The sequence below is a fragment of the Saimiri boliviensis genome, chromosome 5 (assembly GCF_048565385.1).
Source record: "Saimiri boliviensis isolate mSaiBol1 chromosome 5, mSaiBol1.pri, whole genome shotgun sequence".
NCBI classification, from domain to species: Eukaryota; Metazoa; Chordata; class Mammalia; order Primates; family Cebidae; genus Saimiri; species Saimiri boliviensis.
Genome location: NC_133453.1, coordinates 7907068 through 7923766, shown reverse-complemented (window position 1 = coordinate 7923766; position 16699 = coordinate 7907068). Strand labels below are relative to the sequence as shown.

The window sequence follows — 16699 nt, the reverse complement described above, 5'->3', positions numbered from 1 at the left end:
CATGTTAGAGACCTTTGCAGCAGACCCTCCTATCACAGGCCTGAGGCCTAGGAAGGAAAAAAAAAAAAAATTTATGGGCTGGGTCTAGGCATCCCCTGCTGTGTGCGGCCTCACAACTTGATGCCCTGTGTCCCAGTGGCTCCAACCATGCAAGGTACAGCTCAGGCTATTGCTTCAGAGGGTACAAGCCTCAAGCCTTGGCAGCGTCCATGTGGTGTTGGGCCTGCGGCTACACAGAAGATAAGAATTTGGGTTTGGGAACCTTCACATACATTTCAGAGGCTGTATGGAAATGTCTGGATGTGCAGGCAGAAGTTTGCTGCATGGGTGGAGCCCTTATTGAGAACCTCTGCTAGGGCGGTGTGGAAGAGAAACGTGGGGTTGGAGCCCCCCACACAGAGTCGCCACTGGGGCACTGCCTAGTGGAGTTGTGAGAATAAGGCCACCATCCTCCAGAATCCAGAATAGTAGATCCAATAGCTTGCGCCATGTGCCTGGAAAAGCCTCAGACACTCAATGCCAGCCTCTGAAAGCAGCTAGGAGAGGGGCTTTACCCTGCAAAGCCACAGGGTCAGAGCTGTCCAAGACTGCGGGAGCCCACTTCTGGCATCAGCATGACCTAGATGTGAGAGATGAAGTCAAAGGAGATAATTTTGGAACTTGAAGATTTAATGACTGCCCTGCCTGATTTTGGACTTGCGTGGGGCCTGTGGCCCCTTTATTTTGGCCAATTTCTCCCATTTGGAATGAGAACATTTACCCAATTTCTGTACCTCTATTGTGTCTTGGAAGTAACTTGTTTTTGATTTTACCAGCTCTTGGGGGAGGGGACTTGCCTTGTCTCATATGAGACTTTGGACTGTGGACTTTCGAGTTAATGCTGAAATGAGTTAAGACTTGGGAGGACTGTTCGGAAGGCACGATTGGTTTAGAAATGTGAAAAGACATGAGATTTGGGAGGGGCCGGGGCAGAGTGATACGGTTTGACTCTGTGTTTCTACCCAATCTCATCACAAATTGTCATTTCCATAATCCCTAAGTGTTAAGGATGGGGCCTGGTGGGAGGTGACTGGATCATGTGGGCAGTTTCCCCCATGCTGTTCTCATCATACTGAATGTGTTCTTATGAGAGCTGATGGTTTTATAAGGGATTCTCCCCTCTTCACTCACAAGCTCTTCCTCTTTGTCTCTCTCTTGCTTGCTGCCATGTGAGACATACCTTTGCCTCTCTCTCACCTTCTGTAACAATTTTAAGTTTCCAGAGGTGCCCCCAACCCAGCCATGTGGAACTGAATCAATTAAGCCTCTTTCCTTTATAAATTACCCAGTCTTGGGTATGTCTTTATAGCAGTGTGAGAACAGACTAATACAAGATTTGTGGTGATTGAAGTTATACTGAAAGGGTTTAGAGGAAAGTCTGAGAAAAGGAAATGAATCTGCATTTAGTGAGAAATATGGTAAGAAAGTGGAATTAGAAATTCCCAGAAAGGGAAGCTGTTGTGTGAATGATTTTCCAAGATGGGGAAGTCTCACTACCTGTTTGGAGACAGAAAGTAGAATCAGAGGAGAAGGTGATGATGGACAGAAAGGGTTATTTCCTCTTCCAGATGCTTTCCAGTGAGTGATGTAAGCTGAACTAAAACCAGCTGTGTGGTGCTCCAGCCAGAAAAAAATGTCTGGCATTTTGGATTTGGGGACCCTACTGAGATGGTCACAGGTCTCCAGGTCTCCTGGGGCTTACAGGGTCATGCTTTTCCTTGTCTGGCATGCTTGGTCAGAAGGTACAAGTAATTCCATGGAGGGAATTCATTTTAAGGATCTCAAGATGGTCATCTTTGCAGCAGACGAAGTGGCCCCTTTTTCCACTCTGAAAACCTTATGAAACCCTTTTATAAAAGATGAATACCGATATAAAGGCCTCTAGCAGTCTTCCGTTTTTGAGCTGAGACATTTAAAAAAGTTATTTTCAATTCTGAAAATTATTTAAATAAAATGCTCTTGCTGGGACAACATAGTGGGTCAACATAGTTCCCATCTCTACAAAAAGATTTTTTTTTTTTTTTAATTAGGTAGATATGGTAGCATGTCTGTAGTTTCAGCTACTGGGAATGCTGAGGAGGGAGGATCACTTGAGCCCAGGAATTCATGGTTACAATGAGCTATGATCTTGCCTAGGCAACAGCTACAGAGTGAAAACCTGTATCTAAAACAAACAAACAAACAAACAAAGGTTTACACTTCTGTAAAAGGAACACTTTCCATTTACGGCAGCACTAATCCAGAATATATTAAAACTGAAACCTGTGTTTGCTTTCAACTGTTAAAACTAGCTAGAGTTGTTACCCATAACCTCTGAGTGACACTGGTATGCCAGTCTTCACTGACCACCAAACAAAGGGATTTATGTAATCAATTGTGTTGATACAAACCCACTCATTCTACCCTACCCAGACTGGTGATTTCCAACACACAAATCCACCATGAAACTGTGCCCATGCCTTTTTACCACTTCAAAACTCCTTTCATCACTTAACTGCTTCAAAAGCAAACCTACCCCCAGCAAACTACTCAGTATATTCACACATGTAAGTTTCCTTGCTTGGTTCACTAAAAAGTGAACTCATTTTTTAAAGGCCCTGACAGTCTGTCTTATTCTGATACATCTTATATAGTTATTATGTAAGAAGCCACTACCCAGGTACCTCCAAGCATGTTGATTTCAGAGTTCAGTGTGAGACCCCATGTGTCCCTGTGGGATGGTGGCCAGCTGACTGTCATGTTCCTGCTGTGTATCGTTTGGGTGCTATTCCATGTAGATTAGAATCTAAGGGTACTAGAGCATATCCAAACTCATTCTCACAGTCTTTATTGGTTAACGATGTATTCAAGCCATTATTTTTCTGTAAAAAGTTAGCAGCATGCTGCTCTTAATTTTTTTCAGCCTGTCTAGTTCAGTTGCTCTCATGCCTTAAGCAAACCTTTCCTCAGAAGTGACCCTAGAATATGGGACTCTTTGTGATAGACTACCCCAAGGCAACATGCCCCAAAAGGTCTTCATTTGGGACATAACCTGTGCCAACAGAAAGGTACTTTCTCAGTTGTGTGTATGGGCCTCACCCAAACAGTATTACAGGTATACTTGGCATTCATCAATCTAATTTGATATTATGTCCCAAGCATAGCAATAGCATAATTTTGTGTGGCCTTATGGAAATGCTTTTTAAAAAAATTTTAAAAATTCCAGTACCTACTATAGTTGGAGAACCAAGTTAGGGCTGGGGACAGTCCTAGTATACCATTGACCAATCATGTAATCCCGAGGTCTGTCCTCAGCCTTCAGAGGGAACATGCTTCTTACACTGATTTCAGCTCGGTCAAATGTCTGACCTTCAAAATATTGACAGAATAAACGTGTGTAGATTTAAGCCACCAAGTTTATGGTAATTTGTTACAGCAGTGATGGGAAACTAATGCATCCACTTTGCCAGGTTTACCTGCTTTTATAAATCCTCGGTTTAACCTTTTATCTAAATAGTGGTCAACTCTTCCTGCATCACGAGTATTTATCTGCAATTAAAAATCCACCAGTAAATTAAGCCAGAAGTATTATTAATATATTCATAGATTTCACCACTACACACTAAAAAATTGAAATCAAATGGTTTAGAGCAAAACACCTGGCTCACACTTCACAAACGCAAAAGAGTAAGGCTCCAAGTGCTGAGCTGAAAATTCGGTCCTGGCACTAGGAAATCAATCACTGTCTGTTTCAGGCTTAAGTTTAATAAATAGCAAAGTGCATGCAGACATTTACAACGATTGAAAGACAAACAGAGATCCTATCCCTGTAGTCCCAACAGTAAGAATAGGCGTTGGTATCAAGTGTTTATAAATTCTTGGATACAGTTGTTCTGAAAGTAAAGTTCACTTGCAAAAAAAAAAAAAAAAAGAAAAAAGTCCGCTATTCCTCCAGATGTGCTTTAACTCAAATGTGGACTGGAATTATTTGATGTCAATGCGGAGCAACTGCTCTTTGCCATTTATTATCAAGGACTTTAATTCAACCTTCCATCTTCCTCCACTTCCACCCTTTCTTGGCCATTCTCAATGATTCTCTTGGTGGTGATTTTTTTGCCATCAACTATTTCAGTGGAAGTCGACGTGGACTTGAAGGTGCCTGTCCCATCACTCCCGTAGGACATGGAGAAGGAAGAAAGGCCCCCGCTTCCCAGGGAACCAAAGGAAGTAAATCCTGTATCAAAAGAATTAAAACCACCCCCAAAAGCTGGAAATTCACTGAAGGTGGAGAAAAGGGATGCCGACCCTCTGCTTCTGCTTCCCCTGGAGTTCCTCCGACCCCAAAAAATATTCTCCAGCGGGTTTCCAAAGAAGTCAAACGAGAATAGGTCCTGGCCGCCAAAAAACTCCCTGAAGACCTCGGCCGGGTCGCGGAAGCTGAAGACATACCCAAAGGGGTCCTCGAAGGGCCCGCCGCCGGCGCAGCCGCTCCCCGCCCCCGCCTCGCCGTAGTGGTCGTAGACGTCGCGTTTCTTGGCGTTCGACAACACCTCATAGGCCTCGGCCACCTGCTTGAATCTCCTCTCCGCTTCCTCCTTGTTCTCGGGGTTTTTGTCAGGGTGCCACTTGAGCGCCAGCTTGCGGTAGGCCTTCTTGATGGCCTCGGTCGAGGCCTGTCGGGGCACGCCCAGCACCTCATAGTAGTCCACCATGCTGGACGGCCGGAAGGGCCCGCGGGCCACTGGGGCAGTGAGCGGCTCCCGGCCCCTGGGCGCAGGCCTGAGTGCTCGGCGACGTGGGCCGCAGGGCGGGACGCGCCTTATGACGTCACCGCATCTCATTGGTCGACGCCGAGGAGCGCCTCGCATCCCCGTATGCAGTGCTCCTGGGACTGGCCCTGCTCTCTGTGCGGCTGTGTGATGCGCCACGACCAGACCCCGCCCACTCTCCCAGCCACACCCACTCCAGGCCCCTGCCCAGTCCAGGTCTCCAAGAAGGGTGGGAAAGAGGTTGGGGGAAGGAGAGGTGCTTGACTTTGGCTGCCTGAAGAACTGTTTTTCTTTTTTTTTTTTTTTTTAATTTTTGTATTTTTTTAATTGCATTTTAGGTTTGGGGGTACATGTGAGGAACATGCAAGATTGTTGCGTAGGTACACACATGGCGGTATGATTTGCTACCTTCCTCCCCATCACCTATATCTGATATTTCTCCCCATGCTCTCTCTCCCCAACTCCTCACCCGCTACTGTCCCTCCCCTATTACCCCCACAACAGACCCCAGTGTGTGATGCTCCCCTCCCTGTGTCCATGTGTTCTCATTGTTCAACACCCACCCATGAGTGAGAACATGCGGTGTTTTATTTTCTGTTCTTGTGTCAGTTTGCTGAGAATGATGGTTTCCAGGTTCATCCATGTCCCTACAAAGGACACGAGCTCATCAATTTTTTGGCTGCATAGTATTCCATGGTGTATATGTGCCACATTTTCGCTGTCCAGTCTATCATCGATGGGCATTTGCGTTGGTTCCAGGTCTTTGCTATTGTAAACAGTGCCGCAATGAACATATGTGTGCATGTCTCTTTATAATAGAACGATTTGTAATCCCTTGGAAATATATCTAGTAATCGGATTGCTGGGTCAAATGGAATTTCTATTTCTAGGTCCTTGAGGAATCACCACCCTGTCTTCCACAATGGTTGAACTAATTTACACTCCCACCAACAGTGTAAAAGTGTTCCTATTTCTCTACATCCTCTCCAGCATCTGTTGTCTCCAGATATTTTAATGATTGCCATTCTAACTGGCATGAGATGGTATCTCAATGTAGTTTTGATTTGCATTTCTCTAATTACCAGTGACGATGAGCATTTTTTTCATATGTTTGTTGGCCTCATGTATGTCTTCTTTTGTAAAGTGTCTGTTCTTATCCGTCTCCCATTTTTGAATGGGTTTGTTTTTTTCTTGTGAATCTGTTTTAGTTTTTCTTAAAGTCAGCTTTATATCAGGCTTTTTTGTCTCAGGAAGGAAGAGGGTGGTGGAAGTGAGTTTAGTCTGACCGGGGCTGAGGACATCCTGTTGTCTAGGACCACAGTTCTCTATTGTTCCAGTCCCAGGACCATTTGATTTTGTTTATGTGGATTATATCTATCATACATACTGCATTAGAGATTTAAAAAAATTTAAAAGACATATTAATTGGGCAATTTAATAAGAAGAAACCAATGACACACTAACGAATCATATTTTTATTTACTTTTTTTGAGACAAATTAGTGACAAGAGTGGCATCGTTTTACATTTTTTGCATCTCTCTTTAGTACGTGGCTTAATAGAGAGCTGGGTTCTAATGTCAGCTTCTGCATTCAATCTATTTGCAATATTACACATCACCCATGTAGCTTCTGGAAAACCCCACCATATACTTGTGAGAGAATGACAGTGAAAAAATCAAATAGCATTATTATGGAAATCATTTTGACTTTGCAAATTCTTCTGAAAAATTCTTGTGGATCCCTAGAATTTCCTGGCTTATACTTTGATAACTGCTAGTTTAGAACACTAGTCACTGGTATTCTGAAGGGATTAGTTTAGGATAACCCTCTTCTCCATACCAAAATCTAGATACTCAAGCTCCTTTTACAAAATGGCACAGTATTTGTACATAACCTACACACATCCTCCTATAAACCTCAAGTTACCTCTTGTCACTTTTACCTAATAAATGTAAATGCTGTGTAAATAGTTGTTTTATAGTATTGGTTTTTTATTTGTATATATTTTTTGGTTATTGTTTTCCCCCCATGTATTTTCAATCTGCTGTTGGCTGAATCTGCAGATGTGAGGCCCAAGGATATGGAGGGTCGACTGTGCGTGTTACTCACTTTTCTTGACTGCTAAAACAAACACCAGGGAGATCCTCTCAGACAAAAGGGAATACAGCACTATTTACTGTATCGAAACCATTAAGACTTGCCGGCCATGTTTATAGCACTGGGGATAAACTTGGGATGAGGTGATTATTTCCACTAGAACTGCTATATCATCACCATGAATTTTGGGGGGACATTTTTTTGAGATTTGAGTTCTCTTCACTTCTTCCTTACTCTTTTTGACGCTGGATTCTTCGGTTTGAAAAATTGTGAGGCAGCACCTTAGTAAAGGTCATTCAGTTCTAAGGGGAAATGATTAACCATGAACTTTCTAAGAGTTCATAAAGGATGATAGATCTAATGGGTATGTGTTATCTCACCAGAACAAACTGCTGAGTTTATATAACCTCTAGTGACAGAACCTGAAACCCGGGACTTGGCACTTGGTAAGCACGCAATGAACGGCCATAGAAAGCTGGTTGGGGTAGAGTTCAGTGTGAACAAAGCAATTTGGGAACATCAAAGCAGGTTTGGGGATAGTAAGTGATCCAAAATGGCTGGAGGCTAAAAGATGGAGGAGGCAAGCAGAAGGGTAAGAGAGGAGGAATGACAGGTGGGCTGGGGTCTATCCGAGATTTGAGAGCAAGGCTGAGGAGTCTGAATTTTCTTTTGGGCCCAGGAAGCTGCTGACCAACGTGCCAGAAGTGGTGGTGGGGTGAGTCTGTGCAGGGGGCAGCTGATGCAGTGAGTCAGAAGGGACAGCTGAGGGTTGGGGAACTGGGGGGCTGGGGCCATGAAATAGAACCATGGCAGCTGGGTCTGAGAGACAGTGGTAAAAACATCCAGATTCAGCACTTACTTGCTTCCTTGGTTACAGGTTCTAGAACAAAAAGAGAAGGGAAGTCACCTCTATACAGAAACATGTCCAGAGTGCTTACTGTCTGCAAAACTATGAACTGTCACCTGAGTGATGATTTCAAAGCCAAAATCTTGCCTGTAAGGAATATATGTATAGGATATAGCTATAGTCTAATAGCAAGAACAGATATGCAAACTGCTGAAAGATACAAGGCAGAACAGAACCAAATGCTGTGGAGATTCAAGAAAAGATGGCTTTGTTTCCCTGGAGGGTCCTGTAGATGATCGACAGGGCAATGGACGTGTTTATGTTGCTCCCTTAGTAACAAGCCCCTTCATTCTGATTTGATGAAGGGAGATGGGAGTGTGTCAAGTGGTGGCCTATTAACTTCTGTCTTCAGCTTAAAAAGAAAATACCTTTGAAAGGATTCCAGAAATACTTTCCATGGACATCTCACTCTTTAGCAGCCCCCAAAGCAAGACCATCACGTTGCTGCCCTGCTTGTGATTTCTCAGGCCCCAGAGCACCATGCCTTGTAATTGCCTAGTCGTGAGTTTGTCTCTGTTCACCTGACCCCTCCTTACAGTCGGAACCATTTCTAACTTGGCTTTCTGACCCTAGTTCCTAGCATAGTGTCTGGCATATAGTAGGGCTCACACATTCCATAAATATTTGTTGGATGAGGGAATTAGCAATAGATTCTTCTTTGGTTCCAGAGCAGAGATTTATTGGCTTGCTTAATAGTGGTTCTCTGTTGTAATTCATGAGCATGAATGTGAACTGGCTACTATTCAGATTATAAATATTTTCTGGTCAGGGACAGAGCTGTGGCCCCAAACCATCCAAGTGTATAGCAGCAGCAGCCCCAAAAAGCTTGGAAGCTCTGCTTGATGCCTCGAAAGTCATAAAATCATTACAGTGGTGACTTGTGTGTTTATAGCTCCTTTGCTCTCTGTAATCTACAAATGAACTCGCATGGCATTGAGACTTTGGGAGAATTATCATCCTTAAGATTTAAATTGAACTGTGAATTTCAGAATTGCAGATAAGGATACAACAAAGACTGAAAGCATTGCTGTCTTTTCTGCTTGCCCAGAATCTTGGTCCAAAAAAAAAAAAAAAAAAAAAAAAAAAAAAAAAAAAAAGAGTGATTGGGTGTAGGGAAGAGCTTCAACTAAGTAGCAGAAGAGAGGGCACCCTAAGTTCCTGTTAATATGCCCCACAGGGCACCAAAGCTTTAGTTAGCTGTTTATGATCCTCCAAGCACATCCCCAGGTATGCCTGGCCAGTGATGTGTATGGTTAAAATGTTGGGATCTGCGCAATTATCTTGGGATTGTATACGATAGTGGTATATCCCAGAAGAAAACATTGAAACGTTTACAGTCCTGGCTGCGCAATACTTGGCCCAGAGTCCATGCTCAATACATACAAATTTGAATTACTGCTTTTGCTCATCTTTTTCCTTTGCCTTCAACTCAGTCATCAGAATTTCCCAAAATGCCTTATTTCCCCTGGACCTTCGGTCAATGTAATGAGTACGATTTAACTTATTGAATTTGCTTATCTATTTGGTTTCATGTTGCAAACAAAAGTTCTCTAAAAAGGAATTTGGAAGAGAGAGATCTTGTTCTAGTGAACAGTTTGCAAACCAGGAAGCTACAGCATATAGTACCCAATGAAGGCGAATGCCACAGAACACAAGGAAGGCAGGTTTTATAGCAAAAAGTTCCTTCCCAGGTTCCCAATCAGGTCCGTTTATGCAAATGAAGGCTAGAAACTTGCTTAGTTCTGATTGGTCAATGGGGCTGCATTCTGATTGATTATTACAGCTGAGCTTTGATTGGTTGATGAAGCTGAGCCCTGAGTGGCTGAGGTGGGTGAGCTCTGATTGGTTGGTTCAGGTGAGGGCTGAAAACCTCAACTATGAAAATGTACAGGTTTTCAGGACACTCAGAGTAAAGAGCCGGTTGGCGGGATTGTAAATCCAGGTCCAGTTAGCCACTAAAGATCCGTATTACAGGACTCGCTCTTTCAGATTCACACTATTTGAATACAGACCTGTCCTTGGGGAAGAGCTCTGTGAACGTGCACACCCTGTGAATTTCCCTTTCTGCTCTTCCTCTACCCCAACACGTCCCACCCCGCCACCCTCCTGTTCATTTCCTTCCAAGCGCGGTTCACGCTTTGTAAGTACCTGCTCATCTGTTTAAATGGTGACTCTGGCTCTCCTGATGGCGTGTGAGTTCTGAGGAGTCAGGAGGCTCGTGTGGTGGGCTCTCCTGCAGCCTCAAGACCTCACACTGTTCTGTGACTCAATAAATAAAAGGAATGCAACACATGATGCAAGTGAGCAGGCAGTGCCCCGGGAGCTGTGGAGCGGGTGCTCTCAGCAGGTTTCCATGGCGAAAGCGAGGGTTGTGATGTTGTGTTCATTTCTTTCTAAGAGGCTTTCTAAAAAGCTTTCTGTTTAATTTCTGAAACAGAAGCCTAATGGTAACCCCTGTGGTAACACTTCTTGGTCCATGGAGATACTAATTTAATGGATCCAGAGGTGCTGGAGCTACTTTGCTGTGTTCACTCAAGAATGTGATTTGCGTATGAAACCTCAGCCAGTTCAACTGTTGTTGCCTATTAAGAAACCTAGTAAAGCTCCCCCTTCTTTTCTCTGAAAGTGAACTCCCTACTGCCTTTGTGGACTGATGGCTTTATAGTCATGTGACACAATCAAACATTAACTCGGTCTATCGACTGATTCTTGCCATCTATATAAGTAGGAGAGGGCGAACCTCTGGCAGGAGCAAAGTCACCATGGCTGCCGAGTCCCGGGGCGGATGCCAGCTTGTCCTGGGCCTGCTGCTGTGTGTGCTGGGCCCGATAGTGTCCCATGCTGGGAAGATACTGTTGGTCCCAGTGGATGGCAGCCACTGGCTGAGCATGCTTGGGACCATCCAGCAGCTGCAGCAGAGGGGACATGAAATAGTGGTCCTAGCACCTGATGCCTCGATGTACATCAGAGAGGGAGCTTTTTACACCTTGAAGACGTACCCTGTGCCATTCCAAAAGGAGGATGTGAAAGAGTCTTTTGTTAGTCTTGGGCATAATGTTTTTGAGAACGATTCTTTTCTGCAGCGTGTGATCAAAACATACAAGAAAGTAAAAAAGGACTCTGCTATGCTTTTGTCTGGCTGTTCTCACTTGCTGCACAACAAGGCGCTCATTGCTTTCCTGGCGGAAAGCAGCTTTGATGTCATGCTGACAGACCCTTTCCTTCCTTGTGGCCCCATCGTGGCCCAGCACCTGTCTCTGCCTACTGTATTCTTCTTGCATGCACTGCCATGCGGCCTGGAATTTGAGGCTACCCAGTGCCCCAACCCATTCTCCTACGTGCCCAGGACTCTGTCCGTTAACTCAGATCGCATGACCTTCCTGCAGCGGGTGAAGAACATGCTCATTGGCTTTTCACAGACCTTTCTGTGCAACATTGTTTATTCCCCGTATGCAACCCTTGCCTCAGAATTCCTTCAGAGAGATGTGACTGTCCAGGACCTATTGAGCTCTGCATCTATCTGGCTGTTTAGAAGTGATTTTGTGAAGGATTTCCCCAGGCCTATCATGCCCAATATGATTTTCCTTGCTGGGATCAACTGCCTTCTCAAAAATCCACTATCGCAGGTGTGTATTGGAGTGGGAACTTTACATGCATATATTCTTTCAGAAGTATTACTTTGGATTGATTAGCCCCAGCTATATGCAGAGTGAGCATGCTGAGATAGTTTAAAATTCCCTCTTTTGTTAATTTCTGACTCCTAGGCCTGAGTCTGTCTTTGGCATCCTCTTCTGGATGATTTCTTTGTATCCGAGATTTTGGGAAAGCATGGCTTGGACGTTTTACTCTGTGTGCTCCAGCAGATAGTAATCAATTAGAAACAACAAGCTGTTAAATACCATAAGCACAGAATGCTGGGTTTGGGGCACCTTGCAGAAAACTTAAATGAAGGCTGTACCCTTGCCCTGGATTCAGCCAGGCAGACAAAGTTCAGGACTGATGAAATCATTCTTTGATGATAGATCCTGGTGATGAAAGTTGCCTTCGTGATTCTGGTTAAAACTCCAGTTTCTAAATATTCCAATAAGAAGCTGGATCCTGCAGTCCCTTCTCTTCCAATGAGTGAATCACCAGTCAGGTTCTGACATGATACAGAAAGGTCATGGGTTTCATTCTCATGTTATTACGTTCGTTTTTCACCTACAGAGTTTGAAGTATGCAAAAAGTAGCATTCACATCCTCATCTAAATCTCAGCAGAGAGGATAGAGAAGAACAGGAGAGACTCCTTCAGGTGGAGTGCTAGGGAAGGACTCTCTGAAGGGGGACATTTCAGTGACCATTCATTCATTTATCCTTTGAAGATTGGCTGAGGATCTACTGGCAGCCCAGCTGAGTCTGGCTCCCATTAAGGGGACTGATACCACCCTCGGAGAGCACCGGACCTTATTTTCACTCTACCTGCAACATGGCTTGCATGTTGCTTTTTAAAATTTCCTGTGCCGTTTCCTTCATAGCACATCAAATATGGCCGTCACTTCACTTAGATAATTGTTGGTTATCTGCTTCACATCTTGAGCCATGTAGGGCATGTGTGACTTTGCATTAATCACATCCACTGGTTGCTGCCTTCTCAACACCTGCCAATGGGTCTGCATGTGTTTGGCGCCGCATGAATATCAGCACCTAAGGCACAGAATAGGTGGTCATCAAACACGTGATAAATGAATGAATGCAAAGAAAAGTGCCAACTGAGGTCGAGTTACTGAGTAGAGAGTGCTCCTCAATAGTTCCTTATAGTTCTTTGTACTCCAGCTGTTACATATCAATATATACACACACATATAGAATTTTTTGGCTGCTTTTTCTACAAAATGGAGTAAGAGTGCATCCCCACTGCTCATTTACCCATATGTCATGGATATTATTCCAGTTTTAAATATGATTACTTTTTAAACTGTGAAACAGTATTTCATGGTATTTGTGTACCACACACAGTATATTCCACTAGGGATCTAATCTAGTTCCCCACAGAGGAACATTACAATTTGTATTCCAGGATTTTTTGTCGTTGTGACTTTAAACACTTCCTTTAAAAAGATAAAATATTTCGTAGTTTAAAAAACGTTTGTTCTGTTTCTTTCTCAATCATTTTTTCTTAGGTATTTTACAGGTTTTTCAGGGTCACTACTGTGAATGTTATTTTTCCATTTCTATCTCTAGCTGATTACTCACTATTCAGGTATCTCATCAAAATATTGATTTTCATAGTAAAAATAATAGGCAGTCATTTGCTGATAAAGAAATTTTGGTTTCTTCTGTTCTAAATTCCATGCCAAATATCGGGATTATTGAATTTATTAGAATCTCTAAAAACAGTTGAATAATTTTGGCAATAGGAAAAATTTCCATTTTGCTGCTATTTTAATAGAAATTGATTATCATTTCATTATTTTGAATTATGTTAGCCATTGTTTTCTGGCAATAGTCTTTATTGGTTTAAATAATTTCCTTCTTTATGTGCAGATGTTTATAGGAGAGACATCGAACTTTGTCAGCTGCCTTTCTGGCATTTATTGATCTAACCACAAATGTCTAAGTGGTGAATTGTGTGGACTGCATATTGGTTGTCGCCTTGTTTGGTGCAAGCAGGCTTAGGTGTGAAAATATCTTTGTAAATTGTATATTTTAGTAACCTTCTTTGTCTTATTGAATGTTTTAATCTGAAATTCCACTTTTTAGATATTAATATCACTCCTGTATTATTTTTGTTTACACTTCCCTGGCACATCTTTAGTACTGGTTTGTCTTCAAGCTTTCTTCCTTTTTAAACAACATAGAACTGATATTTTTGATCTGGTTAGACTGTTGCTTTAATAGTGCATTTTGCCTGTTTGAATCTAACAATTGATAGATTTGATTGTAACTCTCTCGGTTTACTATGTTTAGTTGACTTGGCCATTCTCCCTTTTCTGGATTTTTACTGGTTGATCAAGTTACTATTTTTATTTTTTCCTTTGTTAACTAAAAATGCTACTTTAGACTTCCCTTCCTGTTGTGATTGTTGTATGCTCCATACTCTTGATAAAACTCCTGAACTTTAAGAAGAAAGATAAAACCTTTATTGCACAAAGAAGTCCACAGAGAAAGCACAGCCTGGCATTGGCATGTCTTTGGTGTGTCTGAAGGGAAAGAGATAGTGGAACAACTTTGGGAGGAAAGGAATGAAACTCAGGAATTCCAGGATGTCGCTCCCCTGCCAGGGTGAGATAGCAGTGATTCACAGATGACAATCACAATGTTAAGTCTGAGAAAAATAACCAAATGTAAGTTTAGTGAGGACAGAGACTTCGAGATGGCCAGGGGAGGAAAGCTTGGGAGCAGGGAAGGTTGAGATACATGTGGGTTACTGAGAATATGCATCATGGTGAAGTCACAAGTGTCCAACATGGTGTCTGAGTGCTAAAGAAGAATTCTGGGGGGAAAAATGCATTTGGGAAGGGAAAATCTTATTAAAAGCCTAAACTAAAAATACAAAATTCTTAGTAAAATTTTGGAGTGATAGGTGTCATTTTGGGTGGGGAAGTCTCATCAGAGCAGGGAAATTCTCTCATTCAAGGGGACCTCATCTTTTTTTGGAAGGGAATCGGTGGTGGGGGATTGGAGTGTTATTTTCAGCTCATGTGTTGCTTCACTCTTTGGTTATTCCAGTAGCTGTGAAGTTAGGGCGAAGTTTAAGGGATGCTTTGCCAAGTAGGGGATGGACTTCACCTTTATTGAGCCTCATAAGAGCTGGTTCAGGGAGGAGTTGGCCATGATAACAACTTCTTTGCAGTTTGCCCTGCGTGAATCTCTAGATGAACTTTTGTGCCATTTAAACTTTCGTGATATCCAGCTATTTAACTTCGGACCTTTATGGACCTGTGGGTTCAATTTTGTGTGAATCACATCCTGCTGATTGCTGAGTGGGCATGGGAGGGTGTACAAGGAGGAGTACTTAGACTCACCCCTTTCCAGACGAGTTTCAGAGTAAAGAGTGGGTTTTGTGAAGGAGCAAAGGCCCTGGGAAATTTAGGCAAGCCATTTACCATCACTCAGAAGAAAGAGCTTGAAGAGCACGTGGGAATGAGTTTTCTCTCTCTAAGAAAAAGCGAGAGAGGAGAGAGATGTGGTGCAGACCCTAGGGATGAAGGACTTCACTAAAACCATCTTCAGGATGTTCTTGCTACACACCAAAAATGCAGCAGGGTGGTGGAGAAGATGACTCGCCCCAGGGAAAAGGCCACGACACAGCCCTTATGAGTCAGAAGACTCATGAAGGCCTGGGGCTGAGAGCTACCTCCCTGCCTGAGGGTGGCAGGGAGATGGGGCTTACCTTGCAGAAAGGATGGTCAGTGTCTGGGGCTTCCTGGTCATGTTCCGAGTCAGGCTTGGCAGGAGTCCTGCTGTGCAAACTGTGTTTGCTGAGCCCCGTCAGAGGTCTCAGCATCTAGGGTGTCTCACATCTAGGGTGACCAGCATCCTGGCTTCCCCAGAACTGTTCAGGTTCTAGCACTGTAAGTCACATGTCCCAGGGAACCCCTCGGTTCTAGGCAAGCCCTGCCACATCACACAATCTTATTAGTGCCCTCAGTATTTTTTAGAAACATAAAACCATTAGACCCAACAATCATATTACTGGGTATATACCCAAAGAAATACAAACCATTCTAATATAAAGACACATGCACCTGCATGTTTATTGCAGCACTATTTACAATAGCAAAGTCATGGAAGCAACCCAAATGCCTATCAATGACAGATTGGATAAAGAAAATATGGTACATATACACCATGGAATGCCATGCAGCCATAAGAAGGAATAAGATTGTGTTCTTTGCAAGGACGTGGATGAAGCTGGAAGCCATCATCCTCAGCAAACTAGCACAGGAACAGAAAACCAAACACCGCATGTTCTCACTCTCAAGTGAGAGTTGAACAGTGAGAACACATGGACATAGCAGGGAGAACGCACAGCAGGGCCCGTCGGGGGTTCCGGGGGCGAGGGGAGGGAACTCAGAGGATGGGTCGATAGGTGCAGCAAACCACCACAGCACATGTATGCCTCCGGAACAAACCTGCACATTCTACACATGTATTCCAGAACTTAAAGTAAAAAATATATAATAATAATAATAAAATAAACCCATAAAACAATTTGAGAGATTCTTGGGAGATTCAGTGGACCACCGGAAATCTACAGTGGGAAAAGAATTGCCATGCTGATGAAACAGGAAAAGTGTCCTTGTCCCCCTCACAGGTCATGTGACATGGGACGTGGCTCACTTTCTCAGTTCTCCGCGGCTCAAACCTCTCGGGGAGCATACAGACAGGCAGGTTGTAGGGCTCTAACTCCACGGCGGTGTCTAGAGGTGGATGCTTACTGCTCCTGAAGCCCTAGTGGGCGTGTGCCAGTGTGCTCTTTTAGTTTTGCCATCTATAGGTGGCTTGTGTTAGTCAGCTCAATTACACCCTCTACCTTGTCCCAAGGACAGAGGGCTTTCTGTATCCTGGGGTTCTTGCCTTGGTGTACCAGAAGAATCAGATCACACCTGGGTTTGGAAAATGAGTGCAAGGATTTATTGAGTGGAGGTAGCTCTCAGCAGATGGGGGAAGCGAGAAGGGCATGGAGTAGGAAGGCTTTCCCCTGGCGTTGGGCTGCTTACTGGCCTAGGTCTTCTTCCCACTGCCTCAGCCAAACTCTACGTCATTCTGCTGGTCGGTGGCCTGCCAACGTGCCAGTGCCTGTTGTTAAGTTCCTCTTGACGTCCAGCCTGTGTGTCTGCCTGCTAGGGTCTTGGGGTTTTTATAGGCACAGGATGAGGGTGTAGCAGGCAAGAGTGGTTTCGGGAAATGCAACATTTGGGCAG

The 16699-nt window shown here is 43.7% G+C and overlaps 2 protein-coding genes across 4 annotated transcripts in view; one reads left to right on the top strand and one right to left on the bottom strand.

Annotated features, from left to right (window-relative positions):
• LOC101048569 (UDP-glucuronosyltransferase 1A6) overlaps positions 1 to 16699 on the top strand; it is a 66037-nt gene that overhangs the window by 42333 nt on the left and 7005 nt on the right. The window contains exon 1 of one of the 3 annotated variants that reach the window (XM_010347212.2): positions 10205 to 11418. The exons of the other annotated variants lie outside the window; for them this stretch is intronic. Within the exon in view, the coding sequence (XP_010345514.1) occupies positions 10555 to 11418 (864 nt within the window). The 5' untranslated portion in view covers positions 10205 to 10554. Of the gene's footprint in view, positions 1 to 10204; positions 11419 to 16699 lie in introns of those variants that run through there. 3 annotated transcript variants of the gene reach the window in all.
• LOC101053994 (dnaJ homolog subfamily B member 3) lies at positions 3770 to 4807 on the bottom strand. Its single transcript, XM_003945245.4, has one exon. The coding sequence runs from the start codon at positions 4728 to 4730 to the stop codon at positions 4056 to 4058; it is 675 nt and encodes a 224-aa protein (XP_003945294.3). The 5' UTR covers positions 4731 to 4807; the 3' UTR covers positions 3770 to 4055.